This window comes from Mixophyes fleayi, chromosome 12 (assembly GCF_038048845.1).
Source record: "Mixophyes fleayi isolate aMixFle1 chromosome 12, aMixFle1.hap1, whole genome shotgun sequence".
NCBI classification, from domain to species: Eukaryota; Metazoa; Chordata; class Amphibia; order Anura; family Limnodynastidae; genus Mixophyes; species Mixophyes fleayi.
In genome coordinates, this window is record NC_134413.1 from 59116359 (window position 1) to 59143837 (window position 27479).

The 27479-nt window shown below is 39.7% G+C and overlaps 1 protein-coding gene and 1 non-coding gene across 2 annotated transcripts in view; one reads left to right on the forward strand and one right to left on the reverse strand.

Annotated features, from left to right (window-relative positions):
• ARG2 (arginase 2) overlaps positions 1-27479 on the reverse strand; it is a 79503-nt gene that overhangs the window by 36999 nt on the left and 15025 nt on the right. Inside the window, exons 3-5 of the mRNA XM_075193274.1 lie at positions 24453-24630; positions 19777-19936; positions 7600-7694 (exon numbers count right to left, since the gene is read on the reverse strand). Of these exons, the coding sequence (XP_075049375.1) occupies positions 7600-7694; positions 19777-19936; positions 24453-24630 (433 nt within the window). The remainder of the gene's footprint in view (positions 1-7599; positions 7695-19776; positions 19937-24452; positions 24631-27479) is intronic.
• On the forward strand, positions 14266-14384 carry LOC142109452 (5S ribosomal RNA). The gene has a single exon (XR_012680381.1). It is a non-coding gene; the product is annotated as a 5S ribosomal RNA (ribosomal RNA).

A 27479-nucleotide genomic window follows, 5' to 3' on the forward strand; every position in this document is an offset into this window, starting at 1 on the left:
TGATGATTTTCTGAATTCAACAGTTTCCCTTAATTTTTTCAATGATGTTTCCAACAATTAAATTTTAGGTGTCTTTTTCTGTAGACTCCTTGCTTTGTATCAGTAAATTAGATATATTTAAAAGTTCTCAGTGAACTGTGCTGCTTAGTGGAGCCAATGTGTGTTGAGAGGAGGCCCAACATGCTCAGAAGTTAAAAGAGTAAGAATACTTATTCATCTCTGGAATTGTCTTCACCTGGCTTAATTTAAGGCCTGATGAGTCAAAGTTCTGAGGTCTCAAAAAAGTATTAATAAATCAGCTGGAGGGCTTCCCAAATTTTTTGCATGTCACATTCACAATTGTCTATTTTTCGATCTCTAAAATGCAGCAAATAAATACTATGTAGTATATTCTAGAAAATGATAGGTAGAATCTGTTTCATTGCTATAGGCAACATCTAAACTTTTTCTTTTCAGAAGGTTTGCTAATTCTACCCGCATGTGCTCATTAAAATGTTCAAAAATGTATAAAGTTTGATAAACATCTGATAATTGCAGTAAAATGTGCAGTAGTTTTGTTAATTTCTTTTTAGTTAATTGCATACAGCTGTATACACTGTACATTTTTGGGCATTGTGCATTTATGTTAAACATATCACCTGAAAGAGTCCCAAATAACAAAATAAAACTATATTAGACCCACAAAGCCTCCTCCTCAGTTTTCATCATATGCAATCCAAAGGGCCTCTTGACTGAATTAAATTAAACAAATCCATCTTCAGGCGTTAAAACAGGGAAGCTAAATTCATTATCCAAACCAAACGGGATTAAGTTACCATTGTTCTTCCCTCGACTACACCAGACACCAACCCAGGAGAGGGGAGACCAACGTGATATTGCTCTCCATCCACTCCCAAATCCACCTCTAAAGACTACTCTGGCCAATCACCTATTTTGAGAACCTGGGATAACCTTGCAAGGGGAAGTCCCTCTCTTGGGAATTTTGTACTGCTTAAAAGAAGCCTGAAAGGGGTATCTGGAGTGTTCATAAATTAGAAAGGACTTGGGGCTAGATTTGCTAAACTGCGGGTTTGAAAAATTGGTGATGTTGCCTACCAATCAGATTCTAGCTATCATTTATTTAGTACATTCTACAAAATGATATCTAGAATCTGATTGGTTGCTATAGGCAACATCTCCACTTTTTCAAACCCGCAGTTTAGTAAATATACCCCTTGGTGATGAAGTTCTGTTTCTTACCAGCTTCATCCCTGCAATTGCTCGAGATTCTGTGTCTAAAACACAAATTGTGTTTGAGACTTTGTCCCGGTGATCCTGCACGCCATCGGGAGAAGCTTGTGGATCTGTCTGCCTCATGAGTTTACTGGAATATGGAGACCTGGATTCAGATCCCTACAATCCTGGTAGAGAGCATATTGGTCGAGCGACTTGGACCCTCAAGATTCGGAGGCAGGAATAGCAACTTGGCCAGAGAACGCTGCAGTGAAATCACATACAACTGACAGCTTGACCAGGCTTTGCTACAAACATCATCTTGGCTGAGGAGTGAAGTTAGGAAGCTATGGAGAACATGAAGGCAGTGTTACTCCAGCAACTGCCTCATCAAAACAATTTTCAGCAACAGCTGGGCCAGGTACAAAATACAGCTTGGCCAGACAATCTACAATACCCAATATTTGTGAATATAGAAAGCGCTTGGCCAGAGTTATAGCACTCTCAGTGTACTGGTGTACCATTGTTGGAGTTGCTAGAGTAATTGCATCAGGACTACTTTCAAAACTGCAAGTTGCTATTGTTTTATTTGTATTTCATTCTGTAATAAAGATACTATTGTATATTATACTGCTTGCCTGTGTGATACAAGAATGCTAAGGTGCCCAGGTTACTTTATTTAGACTCTAAAGATCTGGTATCCTGACCACTATGCTTTAATTTTTTTAAGAAGAGGCTTTGTTTTTTATTATATTGTACTCTACCTTGCATTAGGCTGTTTGGGGGCTATTTACTCGACCCAGTTTCACAAAAACAAGCTAATTAATTCTGTGGTCACCGATGTTCTGTGGCAACAGCAAATTAATTAATAATAATTTGCAAAAGGGGATTAAACTGTGATGTATGTTATATATGTCAAAAAAACTGATATTAGGCTTATATCTATATCACAAGACTTTTGTGTATTTATAGAATGTTATCAAACAAGTGCAGGTATAATTACAAAGAAAGCACATACATTTTCTGAAAAAACAACAAAAAAAACCTGGCGCACGGAGAGATGATTTAAAAATGGAGATCAGGTGTAAATCAGTATCTGCAGCTGAAGAGATCAATGAGATCTCAAATGTAAAAAATATACAACACAACAGAAAACAGCGCTGATGACTGATAAACACAATCAATATGCAACCATCTGTGGGTAATAAATGTATATAAACACTTTATTAAAAATGAACCATAAAATAGACAACACTGGCCAGTGGATAACAACTTGACATGTAAAAAATCAGATGAACCGACTGTGTTAACCATCAATAAGGCTGATGAACCATGGAATCGATCACTCCTAAAGAGAACCAGCTAAATGTCCCACATCAAATAGATACTAGTGTCCAATGACCCCGTTGAAGATCATGAAGTGGAGCTTCAAAATAAGTGTGGCCACACTGATGGTGGAAAGTATACGTCACCGCGATGATGGTGAACCCCACTTCAATGCTTCTAACACATGTAGTATGGAGGAGAATATGCCATAAATGCCACAATGAGAAAACCGCCACTCCTGAATGGAAATCAAAGTCGCTAAACTGCTAAAGTAGAAAGCGCAATACAGACCTGGTCCGATACTCAGTCCCGTATTGTGGTCTGTATGCGCATGCACCTCATACCCAGAACGAACTCCGGGACCTCCGTAATAGATATGTAGGTGAAGACGGCAATCCGTGTAAGTAGTAAAATAGCAGCTAGCACAATCGTGGCACCAATTGTATAGCGATGATATGGCTCAAAAAAAGGCAACCTCCAAAAATCCACTGGGGATATGAGCTGGGTCATGGATTAGTGCTATCCAGTGGCTCAGTGAACATCCAGTGAACATCCAAATCACCTGACGCGTTTCATCACCTGCCTGGTGATTTCTTCAGAGGAAGTGCTCTGTTGTGCTCCAATGCCTCTTTAAGTATCCTTGATATAATTACTCAGTCTACAGCTGGTTCATAACGGGCACTTTGTACCTATACCATACTTGTAGTGGGATACATAGATATGGTTGATTCAATTGGAAACATACAAATATCTTATATACAAGGAAATACCAAATACTTATAATTCATATAGAGCAAAAAACAAAGCACTATTAGAGAGAACAATACATATCAAAACACACATATATATATATATATATATATATATATATATATATATAGAAATTATCATAATGATCATACCCATCCTCTCCACATAGAGCAAATTGGATCAATTAGGACTCAGAGAAACCACCTTAGAGTCATAAATTCTCACACCGATACCTCAACTACACATATATATATATATATATATATATATATATATATATATATATAGATATGCAAATATAATAATATACAGACACATATAAATAATGTAGAACTGAAGTACAGTTGGACGCACTTTACATAAAAAATGAAGACGTAAACTGCGTCCAAAAACAGATGTATTTATTAGTATATGCAGAGCTGTATGTATTTAAAGATACATGCAATTCAACATACTACGTTAAAAGTGTCTACTGCATGAAGATACATACACTATATGGACAAAAGTATTAGGCCACACCTGTTAATTATTGAATAGAGGTGTTTCAATCAGACCCGTTGCTAGAGGTGTATAAAATAAAGCACCTAGCCATGCAGTCTCCATTTGCAAACATTTGTGATACAAAATGGGTCATTCTGAAGAGCTCAGTATATTCAAGCGTGGTACTGTGATAGGATGCCACCTTTGCAATAAGATGGTTTGTGAAATTTCATCCCTGCTGGATACTCTACGGTCAACTGTAAGTGATATTATTAGAAAGTGGAAGCGTTTAGGAACAACAACAACTCAGCCACAAAGTGGAAGACCGCGTAAAATCAGAGTGGGGTCAACAACTGCTAAGGCGCATGGTGCACAAACGTCGCCAACGCTCTGCTGATTCCATAGCTGGCATTAATGTAAGCACAAATCCAGTGCGCCAGAAGCTTAATGGGATGGGTTTCCAAGGCCGAGCAGCTGCATGCAAGCCTAGACCAATTCCAAGCGTTGGATGGAGAGATTTAAAGCACACCGACACTGGACTGTGAAGCAGCGGAAACGTGTTCTGTGGAGTGACGAATCACGCTTCTCTGTTTGGCAGTCAGATGGGCCGAGTCTGGGTTTGGGAGATGCCAGGAGAACATTACCTGCCTGACTGCATTATGCCAACTGTGAAGTTTGGTGGAGGAGGGATAATGGTATGGGGCTCTTTGTCAGTGTTTGGGCTAGGCCCCTTATCTCCAGTGAAGGGCAATCTTAATGCTTCAGCATACCAAGTCATTTTGAACAATGCTATGCTTCCAACTCTGTGGCAACAGTTTAGGGAAGGCCCTTTTCTATTCCAACATGACTGTGCCCCAGTGCATAAAGCAAGGACTACAAAAACATGGTTTGATGAGTTCGGTGAGAAAGAACTCGACTCGCCCACATAGAGAACTGAGATTGCGAGCCAGGCCTTCTCGTCCAACATCAGTGCCTAACCTCATAAATGCTCTACAGAATGAATGGGCACAAACTCCCACAGAAACACTCCAACATCTTGTGGAAAGCCTTCCAAGAAGAGTGGAGGCTGTTATCGTTGCAAAAGGGGGAGCAACTCCATATTCCAGTATATGTATTTGAATACAATGTCATTACAGTCCCTGTTGGTGTAATGGTCAAGCGTCCTAATACTTTTGTCTATATAGTGTATAAAGCGTATAATACGCAATAAGCATATCATAATGCGGTACAGATGGCAGTCATAAATTTGGCAGGGCTGGTGACATGTTAGCAGGGGGTCCTCCTGCCATATTGTCAACCAGCCCTAGCTTGTTCAGGATGGGTGTCACACACCGCTTTCCGGGTATCTCCACCCGAGCCTCAGTACACTGACTCTCACATTAATTCTCCTCATTGTGCAGGCTGTCAGCAACAGTTTGCACCTTTGCTTGCTTCACCTGTGTTTGGCCTGTCTAGTCATTGGTCAGTCCTCCTTTATAAGGCTCCTCCCATCACCAATTCACTGCTGGTTCTTCGAGTCACCTGGCCTGTATCAGCTTCCTGCTCTCCGTTGTATCTACCCCTGCTACCTACTCTGCATGCAACGCTGACCTCTGCTGATCCGTTCCACATCCCTGTGGTAATAGCTGTTGCTCACCGTCTGCTGCATACCTGGATATCGCTGATATCTGCTCACTTGTTCCACTCGTTAGTGGTAATCGCTGTGACCAACGCCCGTTACCTACTCTGCATGCACCGCTGACCTCCGCTGATCCGTTCCACATCCCTGTGTTAATAGCTGTGGCTCACCATCTGCTGCATCCCTGGATACCGCTGATCTCTACTCACCTGTTACACTCATTAGTGGTATCGCTGTGATCATCTTCTACTATCTACTCTGCCTTCATCGCTGATCTCCGCTAATTCGTTCCACATCCATGTGGTAATAGCTGTGGCTCATCGTCTGCTGTATACCTGGTACTCCATTGAACGCTGCATAGATGTTCCACTCTTTAGTGGTCTATGCTGTGATCAACGCCCGCTGTCTATTCTGCATGCACTGCTGACCTCCTCTGATCGTTTTAACTCCCCAGTGATAACAGCCGTGGTTCATCGTCTGCTGCCTAGTCTGTACTCCTCTGAATTTGGCATATATGTTCCACTCCTCTGTGGCATTTGCTGTGATCAACTTCCGCTATCTATTCAGCATGTACCGTTGAAACCCGCTGATCCATCCCACTTCCCAGTGGTATAGCCGTAGTTCATCCTATGCTGCTCATTCTCCATTCCATTGAAATTGCATACATGTTCCACTCTTTAGTGGTAATTACTATGATCATCATCATCTGCTATTAGAACTGTATTTCTCTGAACGCTACCAAACCACTTCTCTAATATGTCTCACTGGGAACTATCCTAGAGGGCCGCGACCTGCAGGGTGGAAGCCGCTGAAGCCCAAATCCCTTTGCGGGGATCCCTGGTGAATACCTTCCATTCTGTTAGACTCCGCGCCTCTGGGGGAGTCTAGCCAATACCAGCTGAGCCGATACCAGCTGAGATAGCAGGATCTCACTCATCGTTCGTGTACAAACATGACAACGGGGATGCATCTTTGAATTGCAAGCCTTGAAGACAGAGGAGGACCCCTCACCTAGATCTAGATGAGTAATAAAGGGATTACAGAGGGTGTGACTTGGTGAGTGTTTATTTAAATAAAGGGATTTTCCAGGGTGTTGGTATTCACCAGCCAAACTTGTCATAGCCTACTACTGGTAGCAGCATTTTCAGGGTGACCACATGTTGTTTGTTCCCCAGATATTGCCATGACCAGCCTAGGTTATTCCTAGTGCCTGCAGTACTTAGATGGTGCGGTAAAGGCAGGGCACACTGTTTTTTCTGCAACAAATACATCTTCTAACAAGCATATTCTGACATTAACTATGAAATAAAACCACGAAAAACTGAAATAGACTATGTTTTGTTCTTTGTTCTAAAATAAGATGAGCAATATAGAACCAGTGTATATTTATAATGTACGCCTTAAATGTAGCCCAATTGAACTAGCTTGTAGCCCATTTTCGTACAGTTCTACAGACAGGTCTTGATATTTGCAACCTAGCCCCAGTCCCCTTGACAAAACCAGGCTGAGCCCCATACTTATACAAGAAGGTAAGCCTGTCCACGTGCAGGCACTGGCCACTTGGTCTGGGCTGAGAGATCTAATTTTTAGATGTCCCACCCATACTTACTATCCCTAGGGTCAACTCCGAGCCAAATTTTGCTGGAGACAGATTCCGAGGGTGCAGCCTGGAACCACCTGCAGCTGGAGAGCTTAGACTCCAGTGACTCCTAGGAGGCAGCACTCTTTCCTGTTTAGTCAGAACCTTTCTGGAGCTATTGAATTGGCACTGCTGCTCATGTCTTTGAAGTCAGGAACTGGAAACAAGGTAGTCTAACAATGCTTGGTCCTCCAAAATGCAATGCACGTTCATGGTTCATTAGTGACCTTCCAGAGATTCTGGGCAGGCCACTGGAGATGCCGCTCTCCAGTCCCTGGACTTGGGACTATAGGTGCTGATACTGCCAGGCCCTCCTGTACTCCACTAGACCTCCATTTTCTATTTTATACATACATTTTATATGAATATTTTAAATTATAACTATAAATATTTATGCACACAAGGAACATAGTTAAAAAATTATGTGTGGGGACTTATACAAGCTGTTTCGTCTCATGAAGCATTTATCTACATATATTGTTATCTAAAAGGAAAATTAACTCTATAAATGTCAATTAATATTACCCACACACAAACTGTAGATAGACAGACTAGAAAAAAAATTTCAACTCACTGTTCAGCTGGATCAAGGTCTCGCAAGCCAATGTACACAATATCAGATGTAGAAATACATGGTTTTATCCAAGATAAACCAGGAATCAAAGGCACCTTCAAAACAAAAACTTTGGTTGGAATTTATACGTTAAAGGCAACATGTAGAATCACATGCATAGATTTAGAATAAAGAATGAAATTTAAAAACATGTAAATTATGCCTGTTGGGCTTTAGCAACCTGATGGTTAATCCTGGAAAGGAACCTGTCAATACTTCATAATTGTTGAAATAATCCTGTGAAATTATGATTTACATGTCATTAGAACAAAAATATTGATCTATGTATCAAGACAAATATGGAGAAAAGAACAGCACACTTTCACTCTTTCCTCCATTTTTCACTCTGGGCAGCCACTTGGTGCTGCTGTCCATTGGTTCATAGCTGGAGGGTGAATGAGTGGGACCATGTATATATTTATAATTGTATTGTGTTTGGATTCCACAAACAAACTGTTACGAAAAATACACTCATGGGGAAACAATCTACATGGGGTGTTTGGAGTCCCTCTAACAGGGATAATGTGTTAGGAAAAATGCAGTATCATCTTATAGTGCATGTTGGAAAAGTTAGCTATTTTAAAGATATGACCAACTTTGTGGACTTATCTTCTTACATATCTTTCGTAGTGCATCTATCATTACCTAGAATGATCAATAATTATCCTGCTTTCCAGCTCTATAATTCAAATCCACAAACGACTGACCAGATGATGTGGTGGTGTGATGTGGTGGGGGAAGGCTCCCACCCATTTAGTCTGAATACAATGCCCATCCCCTAAACCAGCAGTACAGGAGGAATTTTGATTTTCTTTTAATCCTAGATAAACATATTCTTTTTCTATATTATTTATCTACGAAACTTTGGGTTATAAGTTATCATATTACTTACCTTTTAATGTAACAGGGTCCTTGTTTTCTTAATTAGACAAGACATTTGTTTTAAACTGCTCTAAACATGGTGGTCTGCTTCCATATTATGATATTATCAGGGACAGATAACACCTACTTTTCTAGTGTGTAAATAACATTTATTCATTTATTATTTTGTAACCATTTGCATGTTTCATTATTTTATAACGTTTTATAATTAAACATTAAAAGGCTTATTTAGTGTTCTTCATTTCCTTTGTGATAAGTATAATTTTTATGGGTGGTGAAGTGTAGTTTTTTATCGAGGTGGAACACAAACATTTATTGCCAGCATTTATGAAAAATGTACTTGCAAGGCAACTGAGCATTACTAAGCTATCCCAGTGATACTGGCCTAGAACTGTAAGAGTTACACTTACCAGCTACAGCATGTGGAAGACTCTGAACGAGTATCCATCAATTGTGAAATTTTATTTTTGAGTAAATAAAAGACAGAGTAACACAATAATCTAATTGGGGAAGTCTTCACACAGAGATCATTAACAATAACAAAGAGATTTCACTACAATTTCTGCAGATTGTATTTGTATGCCTGTAAGAAATAAAAATCTTAAAGACTTTGTTCTGTGCATGCGTAATTGAAGCACAAATCTAGGTTATCAGTTCAATTTGTTACAAATAAGAAAAGTGCTTTAAATACAAATTATTTATTATGGTTAATGCCACAATACTCACTGAATAGGCATGGGGAAGTCTTTGCTGGCAAAAGTCAGCAACACCTACCACCTGAGGTAACCTCTTTGATGTATAGGGCTAAGCAATAATGAGCCTTTTTGCTAGCTGTGGCTAGTTCACTTATAAATAACTTATTGCAAAAATGTATTTCAATTAGTGACGTGGTGCACTGCTGTATATCATTGTAAATGTACTGATTTTTGATATTGTGTTGTATTTCTGTATTGGAAATGTATTGATTTCTGATGCAGTAACCATACCTTGGAGGAAATCTGTTTTGTAATTTCTAAAGGCAGGCTAATCGCATGAGGATTAAGGGCTAGATTTACTAAGCTGCGGGTTTGAAAAAGTGGGGATGTTGCCTATAGCAACCAATCAGATTCTAGCTTTCATTTATTTAGTACCTTCTACAAAATGATAGCTAGAATCTGATTGGTTGCTATAGGCAACATCCCCACTTTTTCAAACCCGCAGCTTAGTAAATCTAGGCCTAAGTCTTTTTATCTCAATGACCAAGACCTCTTTTAGCTTGAATGAACAGGAGGGGGGGGGGGGGTCATTACCTTTCCATCCTGTATAGTTTTCATCCTGTGTGTTAGAACCTGTCTGAATAATGTATCAACAAGTAATTCAGTAAATTTTGTTTAAAATTGCGTCATCTCCTGGTCTAGAGTATATTACATCCTTAGGGTAAATATCGGATGTAATAATTCAGATCTTGTGGTGTCATCTAGGATCAGGGGGCTGGGTTATTCCCTGCCAACATGTGTGTCAGAATCTGTATAAAAATAGCCCTGTTTGACTATATTATGTTAGTATACTATCTGAGCTTCTGGAGAACGCTAGTACCTCAAAATAGCAAGTAACTGTCCTTGTCAGGACTATTGATAAATAAAGCATCACTGTTTTAAAATTCTGCCTGAGACTATTACCTGCTGTATCCTGTAAACAACAAATAAGAGCTTACTGGCTAATCTGCTCCCGGCTGTACTGTATTAAATCCAGCGTCTCTGTGTCAATGTTCTGCCCACTACCAAGCAGTTCTGATCCATAGTAAGCGATCATGAGGTACCAGTCAGCCCACTGCAGAGAGGCACAGAAGCAGCTATACCAGCTACCCAGAAGTAAGCAGTTCTAGGTGCCATTGAAAAAGCCTAGTGATGGCAGCCGAATTCTCCTACAACTACTGCACAGTTTTTTTCGCAAACGGTGAGTGTCTGGTGGCAGGATGACACCAGTAGGAGTGGTCAGTAACAGTCGGCTACTGATGGTGATAGAGAAACCCAGATAAACTGTGTAGGAAGCAAATCCCTCCATCATCTTCCTCCCCCAACAGACCGGGTGGCGAAGTAAGTCAATCTGGTCACACTAGTAATAGGCTTTTCTCCCATAAATATACCCTTATATCTTTTAGTTGATGCTAAAATTTATAAGGCCTGTACTCAATTCTCTAAATTATTTAATAAGCATTTTAATGAATCACTGTTATTATACACTTTTATTAACGAAGCGTGGTGATTCCATTTGGTGTTCTATTTTACATATTTTGGTCCTCGGGATCACTGCAGCATCGTACATTTCTCTGTAGTAAATAAAATGCTACATATACAGAGGAAGGAAAGACTCCTAAGACTAGGGGACATTTTCTCAAAAAATTAAACAATGGTGGGAAACCACAACTCTATCTAAATATGTGGAAAATGAGATTGTACCAAGGAGTCTAAGAATCATTAAGAATCCCACCTTCAATATGGATAATGATGAATTCATAAAAAAATGGAACAAAGTTCTGGATCAGTGTTCCATTTCACTCATGAAACTAATCATCGAGGATAGGGAAGTATCCCTGAGGAAGACTGAAGAAGAAATCCTATTAATTGAAGAAAAGTTGAGTCCCTTAAAACACTTAGATGATTTTGATAAACTCGAGAATTTGACTGTTTATAAGTTGAGGACAGTTGAGGACGAAATTGTGAAAACAAAATAAATTCCTTAGGGATGTAAAAGACTATAGTTTAGATTTTAGGAATCAGAAACAGGGAATCCGTAGAAGGTATTATGATTCCATAACTCCATTCAACTCCGGACCAACACTTACTTCTATTCTATCTAGACATTCTCGGAATCATTTTAGTAATCATCACCCTTATAGATCTAGATCCCATCTTAGATCACCACTCATCAATTCTGCCCCCAAAAAAGACAAAGACAATAGAGTCTATAAACCCTTGGATCCACAAAACATTAGTTTTACATCCCAGCCTCTGGGAAAGAGCTGTGTGGAAGTTGCCAGAGAGGAATATAGGAAAGGTAGCTATTCGGTTCTGAATGACCCTATTAAACAAAACTATATGGACAAGTTGACTAATGCTATGGAATCAACCATGAGGAGGAGGAGTCCACCCTCCCCAAAGCATTTGGAAGCTGATAAGAACATGGATATTTTTTTAGATCTGGCCGAGGGGACTCCATCTCCCTGGAGCAAGGAATTGGTGAAAGAATTATCCGCAACACAGGGCCAAAAGAGACGAAGAAGCCCTTTAAATATAGAGGGAATAGAGGAGGACATAAATCTAGGGGCCAGACCCAAACAAATTAGATAAATGAAAAAGGAGAGGGTATTTTCAATCTTAGTAAGATAAAGCTCTCTGCCCCACAAAATGAGATTTTAAGTAAGGGTCTCAAATTTGCCCCAAAGAAACAGATGAATAATTTGATACATTCATCGATCTCCATAAATTTATTAGAAAGGTCACTTTGAAAAAGTTCTTTTCATATCCTCCTAACACTAGGCCAACAAAAAAGGTAGAGGAGGAAACTAATTTCAACTTTGTGCACTTGGATTTGAAATCCAAATCCACATTTTATCCCAGCTACATCAAAGGGCCCTATATTACCACTTTTCAAAAACTGGTGGAAAGAGATCTGGAGAAAATTCCAGTTGAAAGAATGGCCAAATATTCAAATTTTACAGCTTCCGAAAGAAAGGCTATTAAAGAATTAGAAGGAAATCTCATCATAAAACCTGCAGACCAAGGGGGTGGTATAGCCATCCTGGATAAAATAGAATATGAAACCGAGCTGATAAAACAGTTAACTGATGTCTCCACTTACAACACTCTTAAGGGAGATCCAACCAAGCAATACCAACACGAGTTGGAAAAACATCTTAGAAAGGCATGGGATAAAGGGATACTGAATAAAAATTAATTTGATTACCTATTAACAAAGAACCCAAAGCTACCAGTAATCTATCTCTTGCCTAAACTCCACAAAAACTCCACTCACCCTCCAGGAAGACCCATTGCCTCTGGAATTGGCTCTCTAACCAGTAACCTTACAGAATATATTGATTACTATCTGCAACCTATTGTAACCAGGCAGAAGAGCTACTTCAGGGACACTGGACATGTCCTAAAACTCCTGCAAGATATCAAGTGGGAGAAGTGTCTCCATCTGGTTACGTGTGATGTAACATCACTTTACACGATTATAGATCACAAGGCTGGTTGTGGACATGTTAAAGCCATTTTGGATAAAGAATCCAATTTACCAGAAGATCAAATTCAGTTCCTTCTGGATAGCATTATGTTTGTTTGGGAACATAATTCATTTTGGTCCGGAGGTGTTTACTATGAACACGCTCGCAGGACTGCAATGGGCGCAAAATTTGCGCCCAGTTACGCAAACCTGTTCATGGCATATTGGGAAAAACTCCACATCTGGACCAATAATCCCTTCCTTGATAAGATTCACACTTGGCGAAGATACATAGATGATGTCATCTGTATCTGGAAGGGAGATAGGGAGGAACTCAGTGAATTCATGTCCTATTTTAATGTTAATTCATAAAACATTGGATTTACGTCTCACATTAGTACGGAAAGAGTGGAGTTCTTGGACTTGGATATATATACGTGAGTGGTTGTCAATTAAAGACCAAAACATTTTTGAGGCCCGTTGACTGCAATTCATATATTCCGAGATCCAGTAATCACTATAAGAATTGGTTGAACAACATCCCTAGGGGACAATTTATAAGGCTCAGGCGGAATTGTACAGATTTAGAACAATATGACCATCAGGCATCTATTTTGGCCAAGAGATTCATTGATAGGGATTATGATAGAGACCTTGTGGATAAAGCTTGTATGCAAGTGAGAAATATGGAAAGAGATAGCTTCTTTAAGAGCATCGAAAAGAAAAAAATCAGATAAGGATTCAATAGGGAAGGAAGGTCCAATGCTTTCATTCATCACTCGGTTCAATAGTGATTCCATCAAAATAGAGAAAATTATTAAAAAAAACATTGGAATATCCTTTTAGAGGATGAAAAATTGAAAAACATCTTACCTTCAAAACCGAGTTTTATTTATAAAAGGGCAGGCAATTTAAAAAGACAGTTGGTAAAAAGTACCATACCCCCCATGTAGCCATTAAACAAAATTCATGGTTAAAAGAAAATGATGAGGGATTCTATTTTTGCAATAGATGTATTGCTTGTAAGACCACTGAACATAAAGGCACAAAACCGATAAAACAATTCAAGTTGAATATTATGGGTGTTACCTATAATATAAAAGAAAAAAAATCACTTGTGATAGCACAGGGGTTATTTACCTTTTGGAATGCCCCTGTGGTAAACAATATGTGGGCAGAACTATTCGAAAATTGGGTCTGAGAATAACAGAACACCTCAGAAATATTAAAAATAAGTTAGACACCCAAAATGTCCCTGAACACTTTTTGAAATCACATGATCACGATCCCTCCAAGTTAAAAAATTTTGGGAATTAGTAGGGTATCTAAATCTTGGTGGGGGGGGGGATTATATAAGAAAAATATAGCGAGAAGAAACAAAATGGATATTTAATTTGATGACCCTTGTGCCTAATGGCCTGAATGTTGACTTTGATCTTAACACGTTCTTATAAATGTTTGGGGTTTAATGTTCTCATTTTCATCTTTTTTTTTTCTTTCTTTCTTTTTTTATTTAATTTAATTTTTATTTTTGTTTATACCTACAGCCATACCACCCTAAACAAGCCCAAACTCGTCCGATCTTGGAATCTAAGCAGGGGCGGGCCTGGTTAGTACTTGGATGGGAGACCACCTGGGAATACCAGGTGCTGTAGGCCAAATAATTTAATTTTTATGTTTAATTTTTGTTCTACTTTTATATTTATTTTTATATTTATTTTCATATTTATTTTTATTTATATCTTTCCATTCACCTACCCTTTGCCAATCTAGAAGGTAGAGACATATCACATTCAATTTCTTGGGATACTATTTCTGCTATAATTTGATGTTTTTTTCTGTCTATATCCACTACAAAATGGCTCCATATACCTAGGACATTTAATTATGGCTTACATCTAGTGTTCATAGAGGGCACTGCATGTCTGCAATCAATCAGAGGAATTAGTTCCCTATAAAAGGCACTTTAGAAGGATTGCTCAGCTACTTGCACTACATGTACAAGACATCCCTGAAGAGAAGCCCTATCGGGTGAAACGCGTAGGGTGAATACATCATTAATACATTTTTCAGCTTTTGGACATTCGTCTTTTGGTTGTTCTAATAGTTAAACCGGCCGTTTTTTTTATTTTGTTTATTTTTGTTCCAGCATAATCAGGAGACATAGCTGACAACCCAATACTATCCGTATGCGTATGCGCAGTTTCCGGACAGCACCTGTGAATGTCTCTCGGTTCTACTTAGACATCTCCCCACTAGGGAGATTGGCTACTTCTTTCGGACACTTGTTTTATTACCCATGATCCCATCTACGAGTGGGTGGACATATTATATTTCTTCTAAACCGTGAGTCAAAGCCATTTTTAGGATTACACATTTTACTGTTTGGGACATTGTTTTATTAAGACATCGGCTCTCTCTTTTTTGGAACTGCCTGTTTCTTGGTCTCTATTTTACCTTGATTCTCCTTCTGTTTAGCCATCATCAATTTCATGTATATATATATATATAATTTTCTCTTGCAGATAGTTTTTATTTTTTTTGGATTATACCAATGGTAGTGTTTACTGTAGGAATTTATGTAGATTATACATTATATATTCTTAGGTCCGGACCTGGATACTTTAGCCCCCTGTGGGCAATTTGATTAAATATATTGATTTTAATGTTTATTGCACGGTACTAATTTATCTTTGCGCCTGGGAGTGTATATGTTTTTTGTTGTTATATATTTGGAGAAGAGGACCCACCTTCATAACACTGTTCCCTCTGTCACTGCATTATACACTTTTATTAACGAAGCACGGTGACTCCATTTGGTGTTTTATTTGAACACTTTTTTTTCCTGTAGACACAAACAGATCAAAGGAAATGGGACAGTCCAGCAAACAGAGGGAATCTTCTCCTTTGTTTCAAGAAATAACCTTAGGACCACTGTGAGGGGCATCTGATCTGACTTCCTGCAACTGACAGATATGTATGTACATTGGGGTAGCGCTCAAATGCACTGGAACCCAATTTGGAGGACAAGCTAAAACATCAATATGGTATCAGGAGGCCCAGACAATCATCTTTCATCACCAGATAGATCATGATTATCCTAACATCAGCAGGCCATCATAAATCCCCCTTTTCTCATGGTGTTGGCAAAGCAATAACAAATCTTCTGTAGACAGAGGGTCAACATCATATTCCAACTACATAAAAGTAGGGTAGTCTATGGCATTCTTTTCTTCTTTACATTTGTCCTTCATGACAACACAGCTTAAGGGTGTGGACTTAACGGGTACTGGATACTAATACAGGGTTATGGTCCAAGGTAACAGGAAGGAAGGGACCAAATATCCTTTTTAACCCTTAGGGGCTGATACAAGTGGTACTTGAAACCTGTGTGCGTAGCATAAAATATGCACGAGAAAGAGAATGTATGCATATGTGTGTAACTACTGTGGCAATGCTATAGAAAAGCTCGCCTCTCAGTGACAGCAGGCGAGGTCACCAGAAGGGCAGAGCAGTGGCCTCACGAGAGCTGGTGACACAGACAGCGGCGCCACTGGAGGAGCAGAGTCTTTGCATGGTGTGAAAATGCCTAGCGCCAGGTATAGGAATTACGTGGGGTTCTGACTCTTTAAAAAGACTTAGGTTTCCCGAGATTAAAAGAAAGTGGTCAACTTGGGACTGGGACAGAGAATAATGTGAGAATAATATCCCAGGTTCTCCCCCGCGTTCATGGCAGAGCTGCATGGGCCATAATAATAGTGTAGGGAAGAGAGTCCCCATCAGGAGAGACCCATATTAAGAAGTCCAGGTGAGGAGGGGGACTAAGAGGGACTGAGACAGATGGGGATCTCCACTATCAAGGGCACCCCAGAAGAGGCCCACCAGGAGCTCAATTATTGTTAAGAGGGAAGTGTCTCTAAGGATAGGGAATATATGGTGGCATAAAGGGAGGGGAGCCCCAATAAGATGAGTGTATGAGTGGTGAGCCACGGTAAGCAAATTGAATGTCTAGAGCAATCTGGAAGTGTTTCCTTAATAATAGTTGTCAACACCAAAAGGATTATGATGGAAGGTCACTGGTTATTTGGGATTACTGTACAGCAGCAGTAGGAAAGCACCCTTAGAAAGTATCTCCATACCCTGAGGAAAGTGGTGGGGGGTTTAGCAGCTTGAAGGCAGCATGGCTAATGATGTAGAGGAGAGTCCCTGGTGTAGAAGATGGAGTGCTTGTATTCATGGCTGTTTGGTGTGTAACAACTTCACCCACAACACCGGGTATGTGAACTGCCAGTATTGTTTTAATCATTTAGTTATTTAGTATATCTAAGTATGTGCTGGAGGAGTTATCCTTGTGGAATGAAAATTACTGCAACCGTTATGCTTATGTGTTGGAGAAGAAGTTGGAGTTAAATACAGTTTATAGTTTCTGCTTTTAAACTGAGAAGGCTTGATGCCCAACATTTTTTCAGTTTGCACTGCACCGCCACTGTGGCTACTCCTTACCATACACGTATGTAAACACCTGAGAATTCAGCGGACCCACTAGTTGTGGATGCCAGACCCACCCCATAACTGGAGCAGAAGATGTGGGTGACAGCGAGTGGGGTACCATGGAACAACAGGTTACCCCAAGTAAGTGACTGCACAACACCAGACCAGAGGGGTTTCACATGTGCGAATGCACATTTGTATGCATATGAAAATTGCACCTCATTACGACTGGTCTGAGGGAGGGAATGGTCATTCAAACACAGGCCAAGTACAGTAAGGGTGTAAGGATGTAGTACACATTCATTATAGTTACAACTGCATATACATATACATATGTAACAATTGTATTGTAAACTGACACTCTAAGACATTCTAAAGAGACATTTGGTAATAACCACTATTTTTTTGAAATACTATAAGTACTAAACTTTCTTTAATTAGTCATACAGACTAACTGTAATGTAAGATTTCATCACATCTAATATAAGTGTCAGGCTTTTGGGTCCTTACTATCTCTGCTGTCTTTCCAAGCTGTACTGTGGTCCTCAGGCTTCGCTGGTTTCAGATCTCTCTGCAAGATGCTGCCCATTCTGTCTCCACTCCAGAGATCCCTCTAGAATCAGGGTATGGGTGCAGCCATCTTGGATTTGGTCACATAATTCTTCTCAGCCAATCAGGGGATAGCAGCCTCATCTTCAGGTTTCCCTCCAAAACCAGTTCCTGGGAGCTGCCATCTTGGATATAGTCACCTGATCCAGCTCAGCAACTCTGAGTGCTGCTTCTGCCCAGCTGATCACAGTCTCCAATCAGGAATCAACAACTACTATAAAAGGACTTCCTGGAGCCCTTACCTGTTGCCAGTGCAATGTTGTTTTCCAAACGCCAACCTGGTTCCCAGGAGTCTGCAGTCTTTCCTATTTGTTCCACCTCAGACAGTGCAGTCTGCATTCCGGTTACATTCCAGCTCCAGAATACTTCCGGTTCTAGCATTATACCGGTTCCAGCATTGCGGTTCCGTCATCCAGCATTCTGATTCCGGTTCCGTCATCCAGCATTCCAGTTCCAGCATTCCAAATCAATCCCGGGTTCAGCAATTCAGCTCCTGTCCGGTCTTCTATGCTAGTTTATCACCATCTGTTCCTGTACTTTCACCTAATGCAAAGGAACATAATCAGGCCAGCTAGCTTTGTCTACATACTCACCAACCTAACTCCAGAGACACAACCCAGTCTGGGTATGGACAGATCCTCAGGCGTGACAATAAGTATGATATGGCTCCTTTTTGAACACATAATAATGCCATAATATATTAATAATTGAATTGACTCTCATTCTCAAGTTTCTCATGAAGTCTTAATTTCAGTGCCAGTGTAATCCCTTGGGGTGCCTCAGAGGTGGAGCCCCACTCCCACTGCCTCTTAGCTTGGAAGGCAGCAAGTGGGGGGGCCGGAATCCTTCTTCAGACTCATAGTGTGGCCCTTGTCTATTGTCACAACTCTGATACAAAAGTACCTGCTAATGTTGTCGCAGCTCTAGTAGACGGTGCGGAGGCTAACGTGCCCCCAGTAAGCGACCCTTGAAGACGGACGTAGAGAGGAAGACGTCAGTTGTGGGGACCACAATGGAAAAAGGTGGGGGAAATGTAGGGATGTGCCCCGCGTATCCGGATGCTGTGCCCGTGAAGAGGGTGAAGAAAGAAGAGGAGACTTACTTACCGTTCCTGCGATCCAGTGTTGGTAAGTATTTTCCTTCTTCCGCAGGTCCTGTCGGCAGAGGGAAGATGAGCCAATCAGGCTGGTGGAGGTTGGTACTGCATCCGGTTGCAAACTCAGTATACCTGCTAAATCTGGTCGAGGTGCATCCTGTATCCCGGTTGCCATAGATATCTCAGCTCAATATCCTACTGCTTAGTCCTCTGTGGTGCCCTCCTAGCTGAGTTAAGTTACCACTACTCGAGATTAAGTCCTGGTGACAACCGAGTACCGGCAAACATATCTGGTTCTATAGGAAAAGGGGTTGCTAAAGGTGAAGCTTTCAGCAACAGGTTCTAGTAACTTAACTCGTAGGGTGATTCGTAACTCCTTCCACTTGCCTGAATTACAGGGAGTCAGTGCTCTAATTAACTTCAATACAAGTCCAATGTCAGTCTGACTTTCTGCCTTTAGTGGTAGTATCGTGAATGTCACCTGTCTTAAGTGGTTTGATGAGAAAAAGATGTGGATCTATGCAAATTGCAGACTACTCTAGTATTGACTCCTCCTTTGTGTGGGCCCCATAGAATGTGGACCCTAACAATGCAAATGATAGAGTCCAAGAAAGGGAAGGTTAAGAGCTACTTTACAAAATTTTCAATACAAAAGTGTATTAAGCATTAAAATATATTGATGACTCTGAACAGAGTGTGGAACATACAGAAGACAAAACGTTAAACTCCATTAACTGTAGGAAAACCACAAATGGTTGTACAATATTTTAGTCTGACATAATCAAAGTATCGCTGTGCCTTGTTATTAAGCTAAAAAGTAATAGATAAACAATAAAGCATTGGAGCTGCTGTACCTTGTCCCGCAGTTCCCTCAGAAGAAATGACACTGGCTGGCCATGGAGATTTCCTGATGAAGTTGTCAGCGGAGTGTTAATATCTGCATGTGCATCCACCCAAATTACACACAGATCTGAACAATGCTGGGCATGACCACTAATGGAACCAAGTGCCAAACTGAAAGGCAAAAGTAAGACAGGTTACAGCATATTTGGAACAGTCAGATAGTAGTCGAGAGTGAGGATGGAATAAGGAAGTAAGGATCTAGAGTTGGATGTAAGTCCAACTCCATGCCGCAAAAATCCACGTTTGTTTACTGCACATGCATGGGTAAATATAAGTTATTCACAGTGGTAACGTGCACATGTAACTTTAACTTACATCCTTTAGATACTGTCTATTTAGAGTATGTTGCAACTCTACGTAAGCTACTTAGGAGTCATATCTTTTGCAGTTTCCATGGGACTGGTGTAAAGATATGTGCTGAAGATGAATATCAGCATGTGAACAAAAAAAAAGGAAAACAGTACGCCCCCCTCCCCTAACAATTAATCACCAGGCTATGCCAGACTGGGCTGGTCATACTATAACAGGGAGACCCACAACATGTGGTTCTCCAGTCATAAGTCCATTATGAATTTTTTTTAAAAAAAAAACCTAATAAGTAACATGGACTTGCTCTGAGTCACAAAACAAATGAATGAAAAGTAGATATTACATGAATAGCTAATAAAAGTGGATTGCCTCTGATTGGCTGGACATTGTGAACACTTCTTTGATTGACTATTCACATAATAATCACTTTTCTTTCATTCGTGTAACGGATTAAAAAAAGAAGAGTTTCCCTGTTATAAGAACTGAAGGCTGAATTAAGCAAGAAGGATAATAAAATCTGTAGGCTGTGTCACTAGGGTTTAGTTAGTCCACTGGGACAAAAGTTTAACTGGAGGGAGTACGCCCATCTCATGTCACAGGAAAGGGGAGATAGTCTATAAAAATGATGGGCGGAGAAAAAACACACACTCTGGCGTTCATGGTGCCTGTGGTCAGAAGCAGGCTGTTCAGGAACGATGTACAATACCAGGTATTCATGGACATGCTGGAGGAAAATAGTGTATGGAGAGTTGCTGGAAAACGCAGTGCAGTCGACGCCCAGTGGTCGGGTGCACAGTACGGTAGTAGGCAAACTGAACCCGCCTCTCTAGACTTGAGGGTGTGTTCCTTTAACCCAGAGGGGTTGCAGTTTCAGTAGTGCCCAGGACAGACGTCCCGGAGGTACATATGTGCGACCGGGGTGAGAGTCCCCATTTTTTGGCGGTTGTCCCTTGGTTGCTGCTAAAACTTCCTGGTTGCCTGGTGGAAGTCGTACTCACTGCTCTTTCTCCACCACCATATTTAAATAAAGTTATTTAATTTGCCACACTCAGGTCTTGTGTCAATTATTATAAGTAGTTAAAGGTATAGAAGAGGTTAAGTGAAGTAAGGGATATCAGCCATTAAGCATTTTATAGTGTGACTATTCAAGGCTGGCATAGAACCCCATTCTCTATGTCCCTCTCCATTAGCTATAACCAACCCAGGCTATAGCCCTGGTGCTGGTTAATTGTCTTAGTTGAGGAAGCACGTTTTATTATTCATCAAGTTAAAGATGTCTGCAGTATCTCTACTCCAGCCGTATTAATAACTGCTTAGATCATATCTTGATTTGGCTGCATACTTACACAGTATTGTGAGTTGCATGTATCTTAAGATGCATGCAACTCAAAGTGCACACTTTTGCCTGCCATTTTGCAACTGTCATTTTAGTCCTATGTTTGGGCCACTGAGACCCAGAGTTAGTAAAACAAGATAAATTCTAAGGCTTAGTTTCCTTTACCCCATATATGAGACAGCCATGTTTGCTAAGTATTGGTCTGCTAATGCAATGTACAAATTTGAATTACTTAGCTAAATATTTTAATTTTTTTTGACAAATGTTTAGTAAACTGCAAGACGGTGCAATTCCACCTACGATACACCTATGATTACATTAAACAACACTCCCATACACATTGGATTACACAATTAGGAAACTGTAGGAAAAAGGTAGTGATAGTAATAATATTGAGGCATAAGGGTGAGAAATGGTAATTTATGAAATTGCAATGGTGCAGTATAAATGCTACTTTTTGTGTGAATGCACCAATTTTATGGGACTGAGTTGGACAGTCCTTGTTGAGTGTGCACTTACTTATACACATACCTCATATTTTGTTTTATGTGATATGATTATTTAAATGAGACCAACAGAGTGAAGAAAGTGCATTGGGGAGAGGGATGGTTGGCGCATCATATTTAGTGGCCTTAAACCAAGATTTTGAATGCACTGTTAATAGAAAATACCTGTGTGATTTGGGGTTACAGTATGAAGCTGACCAGTATAATGAAGAACACTGTATTTATAGTTTTAAATGCACATTTGGATTCCCTCCTTTCAAAAATCCAGTGTTTATCCCTTGTAGTATCTGTATGTATGTTTTATACTGTATGTACAGTGTATTGTAGTCATACAGCATGTTTGTATAATATCTTGTGTTTTTCACATATGTTCAATAAGACATGTGCCTGTTCTATCTATGGTTATTTGTTGTATAATCCATGAAGAGTATTCTGCATATTATTTGTTTACAAGACTTAGCAAGACACAATAGCAGCCACTTGAATTATCATAAATATTCACGACAAGGGATCTTATTTACAAAGTACCTTATGCACAGTGCAAAACATTTGCACCCATAAGCCAAGAAGGTCTGCCCTGCACACATCAAGGTGCATGATTTGTGTCCTCTCTCTAGAAGTTTTCAATCATTAAAGTTTTTTGTTTTCTACCTACAACACTGATCAGTTTAGCCTCCTTTTATGCCTCAAATTAATCATGAATTTGAGGGACATTGAGAGTTTGTAACAAATAGCAATTTTGCATGTTTAAAGTGCACCAAGATATGCTGTTCTCTGCCGAAGAAGTAAAATGTGTTTACCTTAAATCTTCCTAATTGCTCTTTACAGGCTCAAAATAAAGAACATTTCGAGGAGTTTATATTTCTTCTTTCTAATCTATTGTGAAACATTTTGGCACTTGTGTACTTTACGGACTCATTGCCGAGAAAGCAACGAATATTTTGTTGTCCTCGTCCAAAACCGTTTAGCATCTACTCTCCTCCCCATTATTAGAGAATGGATCAGACCTGGCACTATCATCATATCGGATTGTTGCCGAGCTTATACGGATATCGGTAACATTGGTTTCCAGCATCAAAGCGTGAATCACACCTTCAACTTTGTGGATCCCGAAACGCTAGCAAATACACAGAAGATTGAAAGGATGTGGGGATCTGCTGCTAAGTGGGGAAACAAAAAAAGAAGAGGGACGAACAGAAATTTCCTCGAGTCGTACAAAGTATTTTTAGAAGATATTTCCAGTTTTTGGATGAATAAAACAACCGAAGAATCAACAACTAAAGAATTGGAAGTAGTAGCAGACATCACTGAATGTTCTATATGATAAGGTAATAACTCCGCAAAGTACACAAGTACCAACATTTCTATTAAATATTTGAAAACAGAAATCTAAATATTTCTGGTCTACACTTAAGTAAAGTCCACTGTACAACACAAAACTAAATTTTATGAAGACAAAAGACATTGCAATAAACTGTATGTTAAGCTGACCATCTCACACCAAAGTCTTCCCATTCTGGCCAGTGCTGACATGATCAAATGCTATGCTTTTTTATCTGGGCTAAAGTCTTACCTGCACAGCTTTTAAAGGCAAGTCTTTCCCAAGCATTTAGCAGCCATGGGACTGTTAGAGTGAAATTGTATGATTATTGATTTAATATCATTCATATATTAAGCTTTAGAAACGAATATGTTGTGCTATAACCTTAAGAGACATTAGCAGATATTATGTTCAGTTTAAAAGACAAATTATTCAAGGTTGTGAAACTACATAGCAGTATGTTCCCATGAACAGAAACAGACCAAGGACGCGCAGCAAAGCGAAACGTTCTTCACAGAGCAGCACAAGAATATTGGCAGAAAACCTGGAAAGAGATAACGCATAAAGAAGAAAGATATGTTTGAACTTTGTTGGAAAACGGCAATATATATATATAATTGTTGATTGACTTTCTTTCATAATTTACTGTCTTATAATTGGTTGTTCAGCATCTATACCCCTAGACTTACATGTATAAAAATAGACGCTGAAGTGGTCTCAAATTGGAACAGAATAAAAGCTGCTCAGCATTATATCATACAGGTGTTGAGTACTTTTCTGTTCACCAGTCGACTGAAAATAAAGGAAGATCTGACTAACATTGAAGGTGATTGATAGAAGTATCGGTGAACCCCGATACCCCAACAGGACACATGGGAAGTGAGATGGGACTTACATGGTCCCCTATGTCTCTTTTTTATTTATATAATGTATCAAGCTGTGGGTTTAAAAAGTGGAGATGTTGCCTATAGCAACCAATCAGTTTTTCGTTATCATTTATTTAGTACATTATACAAAATGACAGCTAGAATGTGATTGGTTGCTATAGGCAACATCTCCACTTTTTAAACCCGCAGCTTGATAAATTTACCCCCATCGAATTCTAGTTTTAATAGACAGAATGATAGGTTCACTATTTATATAAAAAAGACTCACCTGTGATCTCCTCCAAGGGTTATACATGTGTGACCAGCTCCAACCACTCTGTTAACTTCATCAGCCAGCACTTGACAAGCAAGCCCAACTGTACGAGGGTATTTAACAGTGTTATTGTACAGTTTGTCATTAGGAACTTGTGCAAAATTTAGATCTCCAACATCATATACATTACATCCTGTAAAACAAAATCAATTTCACAATTGAGATCATTAACACCTTAAACAAACCACATACATATTAGAAAGTTCCTGGGCCCCCGGAGAACATTTTGAACCTGGGCTCCCCATTCCCACCATCCTTAATAACACCTATCTCACCAAGGGCCTCATCTTGAGTTGGATACATTTGCTTTCCGAGCATAGGCATAAAATGTATGATTCAAAAAAAGCAATTGTAAAGCGCTACGGAATTTGCTGGTGCTATATAATTAAATGTTGTTGTTGATGATGATACTTCAATGTGTATGTTAAGTTGTATGTATCTCAAGATGTGATAATCTAAAAAATATTAGTTTTTGTGCAAACATCAGGCGTAGAAGTGTGTCTACATAAGCATAACATTAGAGCAGAGATGTGGCTTTACAGTGTTAGCAGCAAATGCAAAAGTCACAATATCATATTTGTACACAATATAATAATAATGATAATAAAATGAATTGTCATATGCACTAAAGATAATACTGTCCTGACAATTATTAATAAATAATATGGAGGAGCAGCAGCCAGCAGCTTCACAGGCAGCTACTGTCCCTCCTTGTCAGTGGCCAGTGCTCAGTATGCAAGGTCATTGCAACTATTATGTTCCACTCTCCCCCATTAACCTGCACTAATATATTCAATGTAACCAGAAGCTAATAGTAAAAGACATGCCACCTGCTATTAGATCCAGTTTACACTGGTTCTTTTAGTAGCAGAGTTGCAAAGGAAACCTGATCCAGGTCTCTGCCTCGCTTCAACTAAAGATTATAGGCCTGATTTCATTAAGGAAAGGAAAGCAAAAAAAATGAGTAACTATGAATCTTAGCAAAACCATGCAAGGGGTGCAAATGAGTTTATTATTTTGCACATAAGGAAAATACTGGCTGTTTTTTCATGTAGGACGCAAATATACGATAGCTTTATTTTTACACTGACATTAAAAATTGATCTAGGACATGCTCTATCCCAATTATAAATCTGTCCTCACATTTTAAATTTAGCTCCCCTCCAATAGAGCATGGTTTTGCCATGGTTCCAAGTTACTCATTTTTTTTGCTTTACTTTCCGTAATGAATCAGGCGCTATCTCTTCACTAAAGTGCCTGATTCTACATAAGCAATTTGTAACAATCAGTTTAATTGCTTTGTGCATTGATATGTTGACTATGAATAGAGTGACGCAATTTTAAACCACTTCCTGCACCCAGTATTGGCAGCCAGAATATGTCACAGAAGTCTGCTGATGATGTTTTTACTAGCAATTCTAAGGCTACTAAGAGGTTGTCCAGCTGTCTGTTCATTTTGTGACAATGTGCCATCTATGTTTGAAGTCAGGTCAGAGTCTACAGCCCCACCCTTTGATAAATTCTTCACATCTCAATAAATCCAATCACACACAAAACATGCCTTTCCCTTGAATGGTGTGCATTTTCCATCTTTTCCATCTACCTTTGTCAATATGTTCCTTTCTTTTCCTCATCCGATTTCCCTCCCATCCCTTATACCTACCCCAGTTTTCTCTTGTCTAAACTTTCCCATTGTTTTTCTCATTTGTTGTACGTCTACCCTGCCTTGATTCATGCCAAGTTCCTGACACAGGTTGCCTCTACTTGTCTACAACAGGCCTCATATCTGTTCTCACTTTTCTGATCAATGTCTCATGTTTTCTTCACTTTCTCAAATGTTGTCCACTTTATATTTTCCTCTCCCTCATGTATCCCATGACTGCTCCTATGTTATGAATGTGTCATTTGCCCCTTTGATTCATATCTGTATTACTTGTCTCTCCCATGGGTAGTATGTCTCCATGTCTCTTACTGCATGTACTCCTCATCTCTTTGATGTGCCATCTGCCACCTTACTTAATGTCTATCAGTTTGTCTCCTAGCCGACTAGCTTCAAATCAGCCCCTAATTATACTTTCAGGTTTTTTTGTGCTCCCCTTTGTGTTACAAATGTATTCCTTTCCTTTGTGTTTTTCTGCTCTCTTGAGCAGGTGTGGCCCTTTTTTCTCTCCCATGTGCTGTTTGTTCCATTGCCTCTGGTTTGCTTCCTTTGTCTCCTATATGTACCATTTGCTGCTTTGTCTCATGTCTTCTCTACCTTATCTTTCCCATTTTCTTTTACCCTCTTGCCCCATATTTGTACTTATAACCTTTATATCCCCCATGCACTTCTGTGAAGATAAAGGGTTTATCTGTCCCAGTTACCCACTTTGCACTGGCTGGCCACCCAGGGGTGCCTTATTATATTTGGGAAGTATAACCAATACCTTCTAGGGGTTCATCAGTAACTCAGACAAAGCAATGATCAAGTACAATGGTACTTTTATTATTATGCAGTATTAAAAGTAGTACACCAAAATAACATGCTCTTTAAACAAATGTCAGGCAGGTTAAACACAAGTTGTCACTTCTTCTGGATCCTTTAGTCCTGGCCTTTTGGGTCAACAGCAGGCACCAGCAGGCCCACAAAACAATCAGACAGACTCCAGGGGTAATGTGCTGAGGAAGCGTGAGTGAGCACTAATCCAGGAAAAGCCAAAAACTCCAATGCGTGGGATCTCCAGCACAACAACCTCTGTACGCTCTTCTTTTCTCTCCACTCTAAACCACCTATTCCAGGACTGGGTACCTCCTTTTAAAAGTAGTTATATTTCCTATGCTCCCAGGACTAGCCCATGGTGAGTTTAGATACATCATCCCTACAACCTAAGACACTTGTAGTTTCACAACACCTGGAGTGTCAAAGGTTAGCCAACACTCGCATAGTGGGTTTAAGTCAGGGAAACTGAAAACCAAAAAACAAGCTTTTACATTGGTAACGAA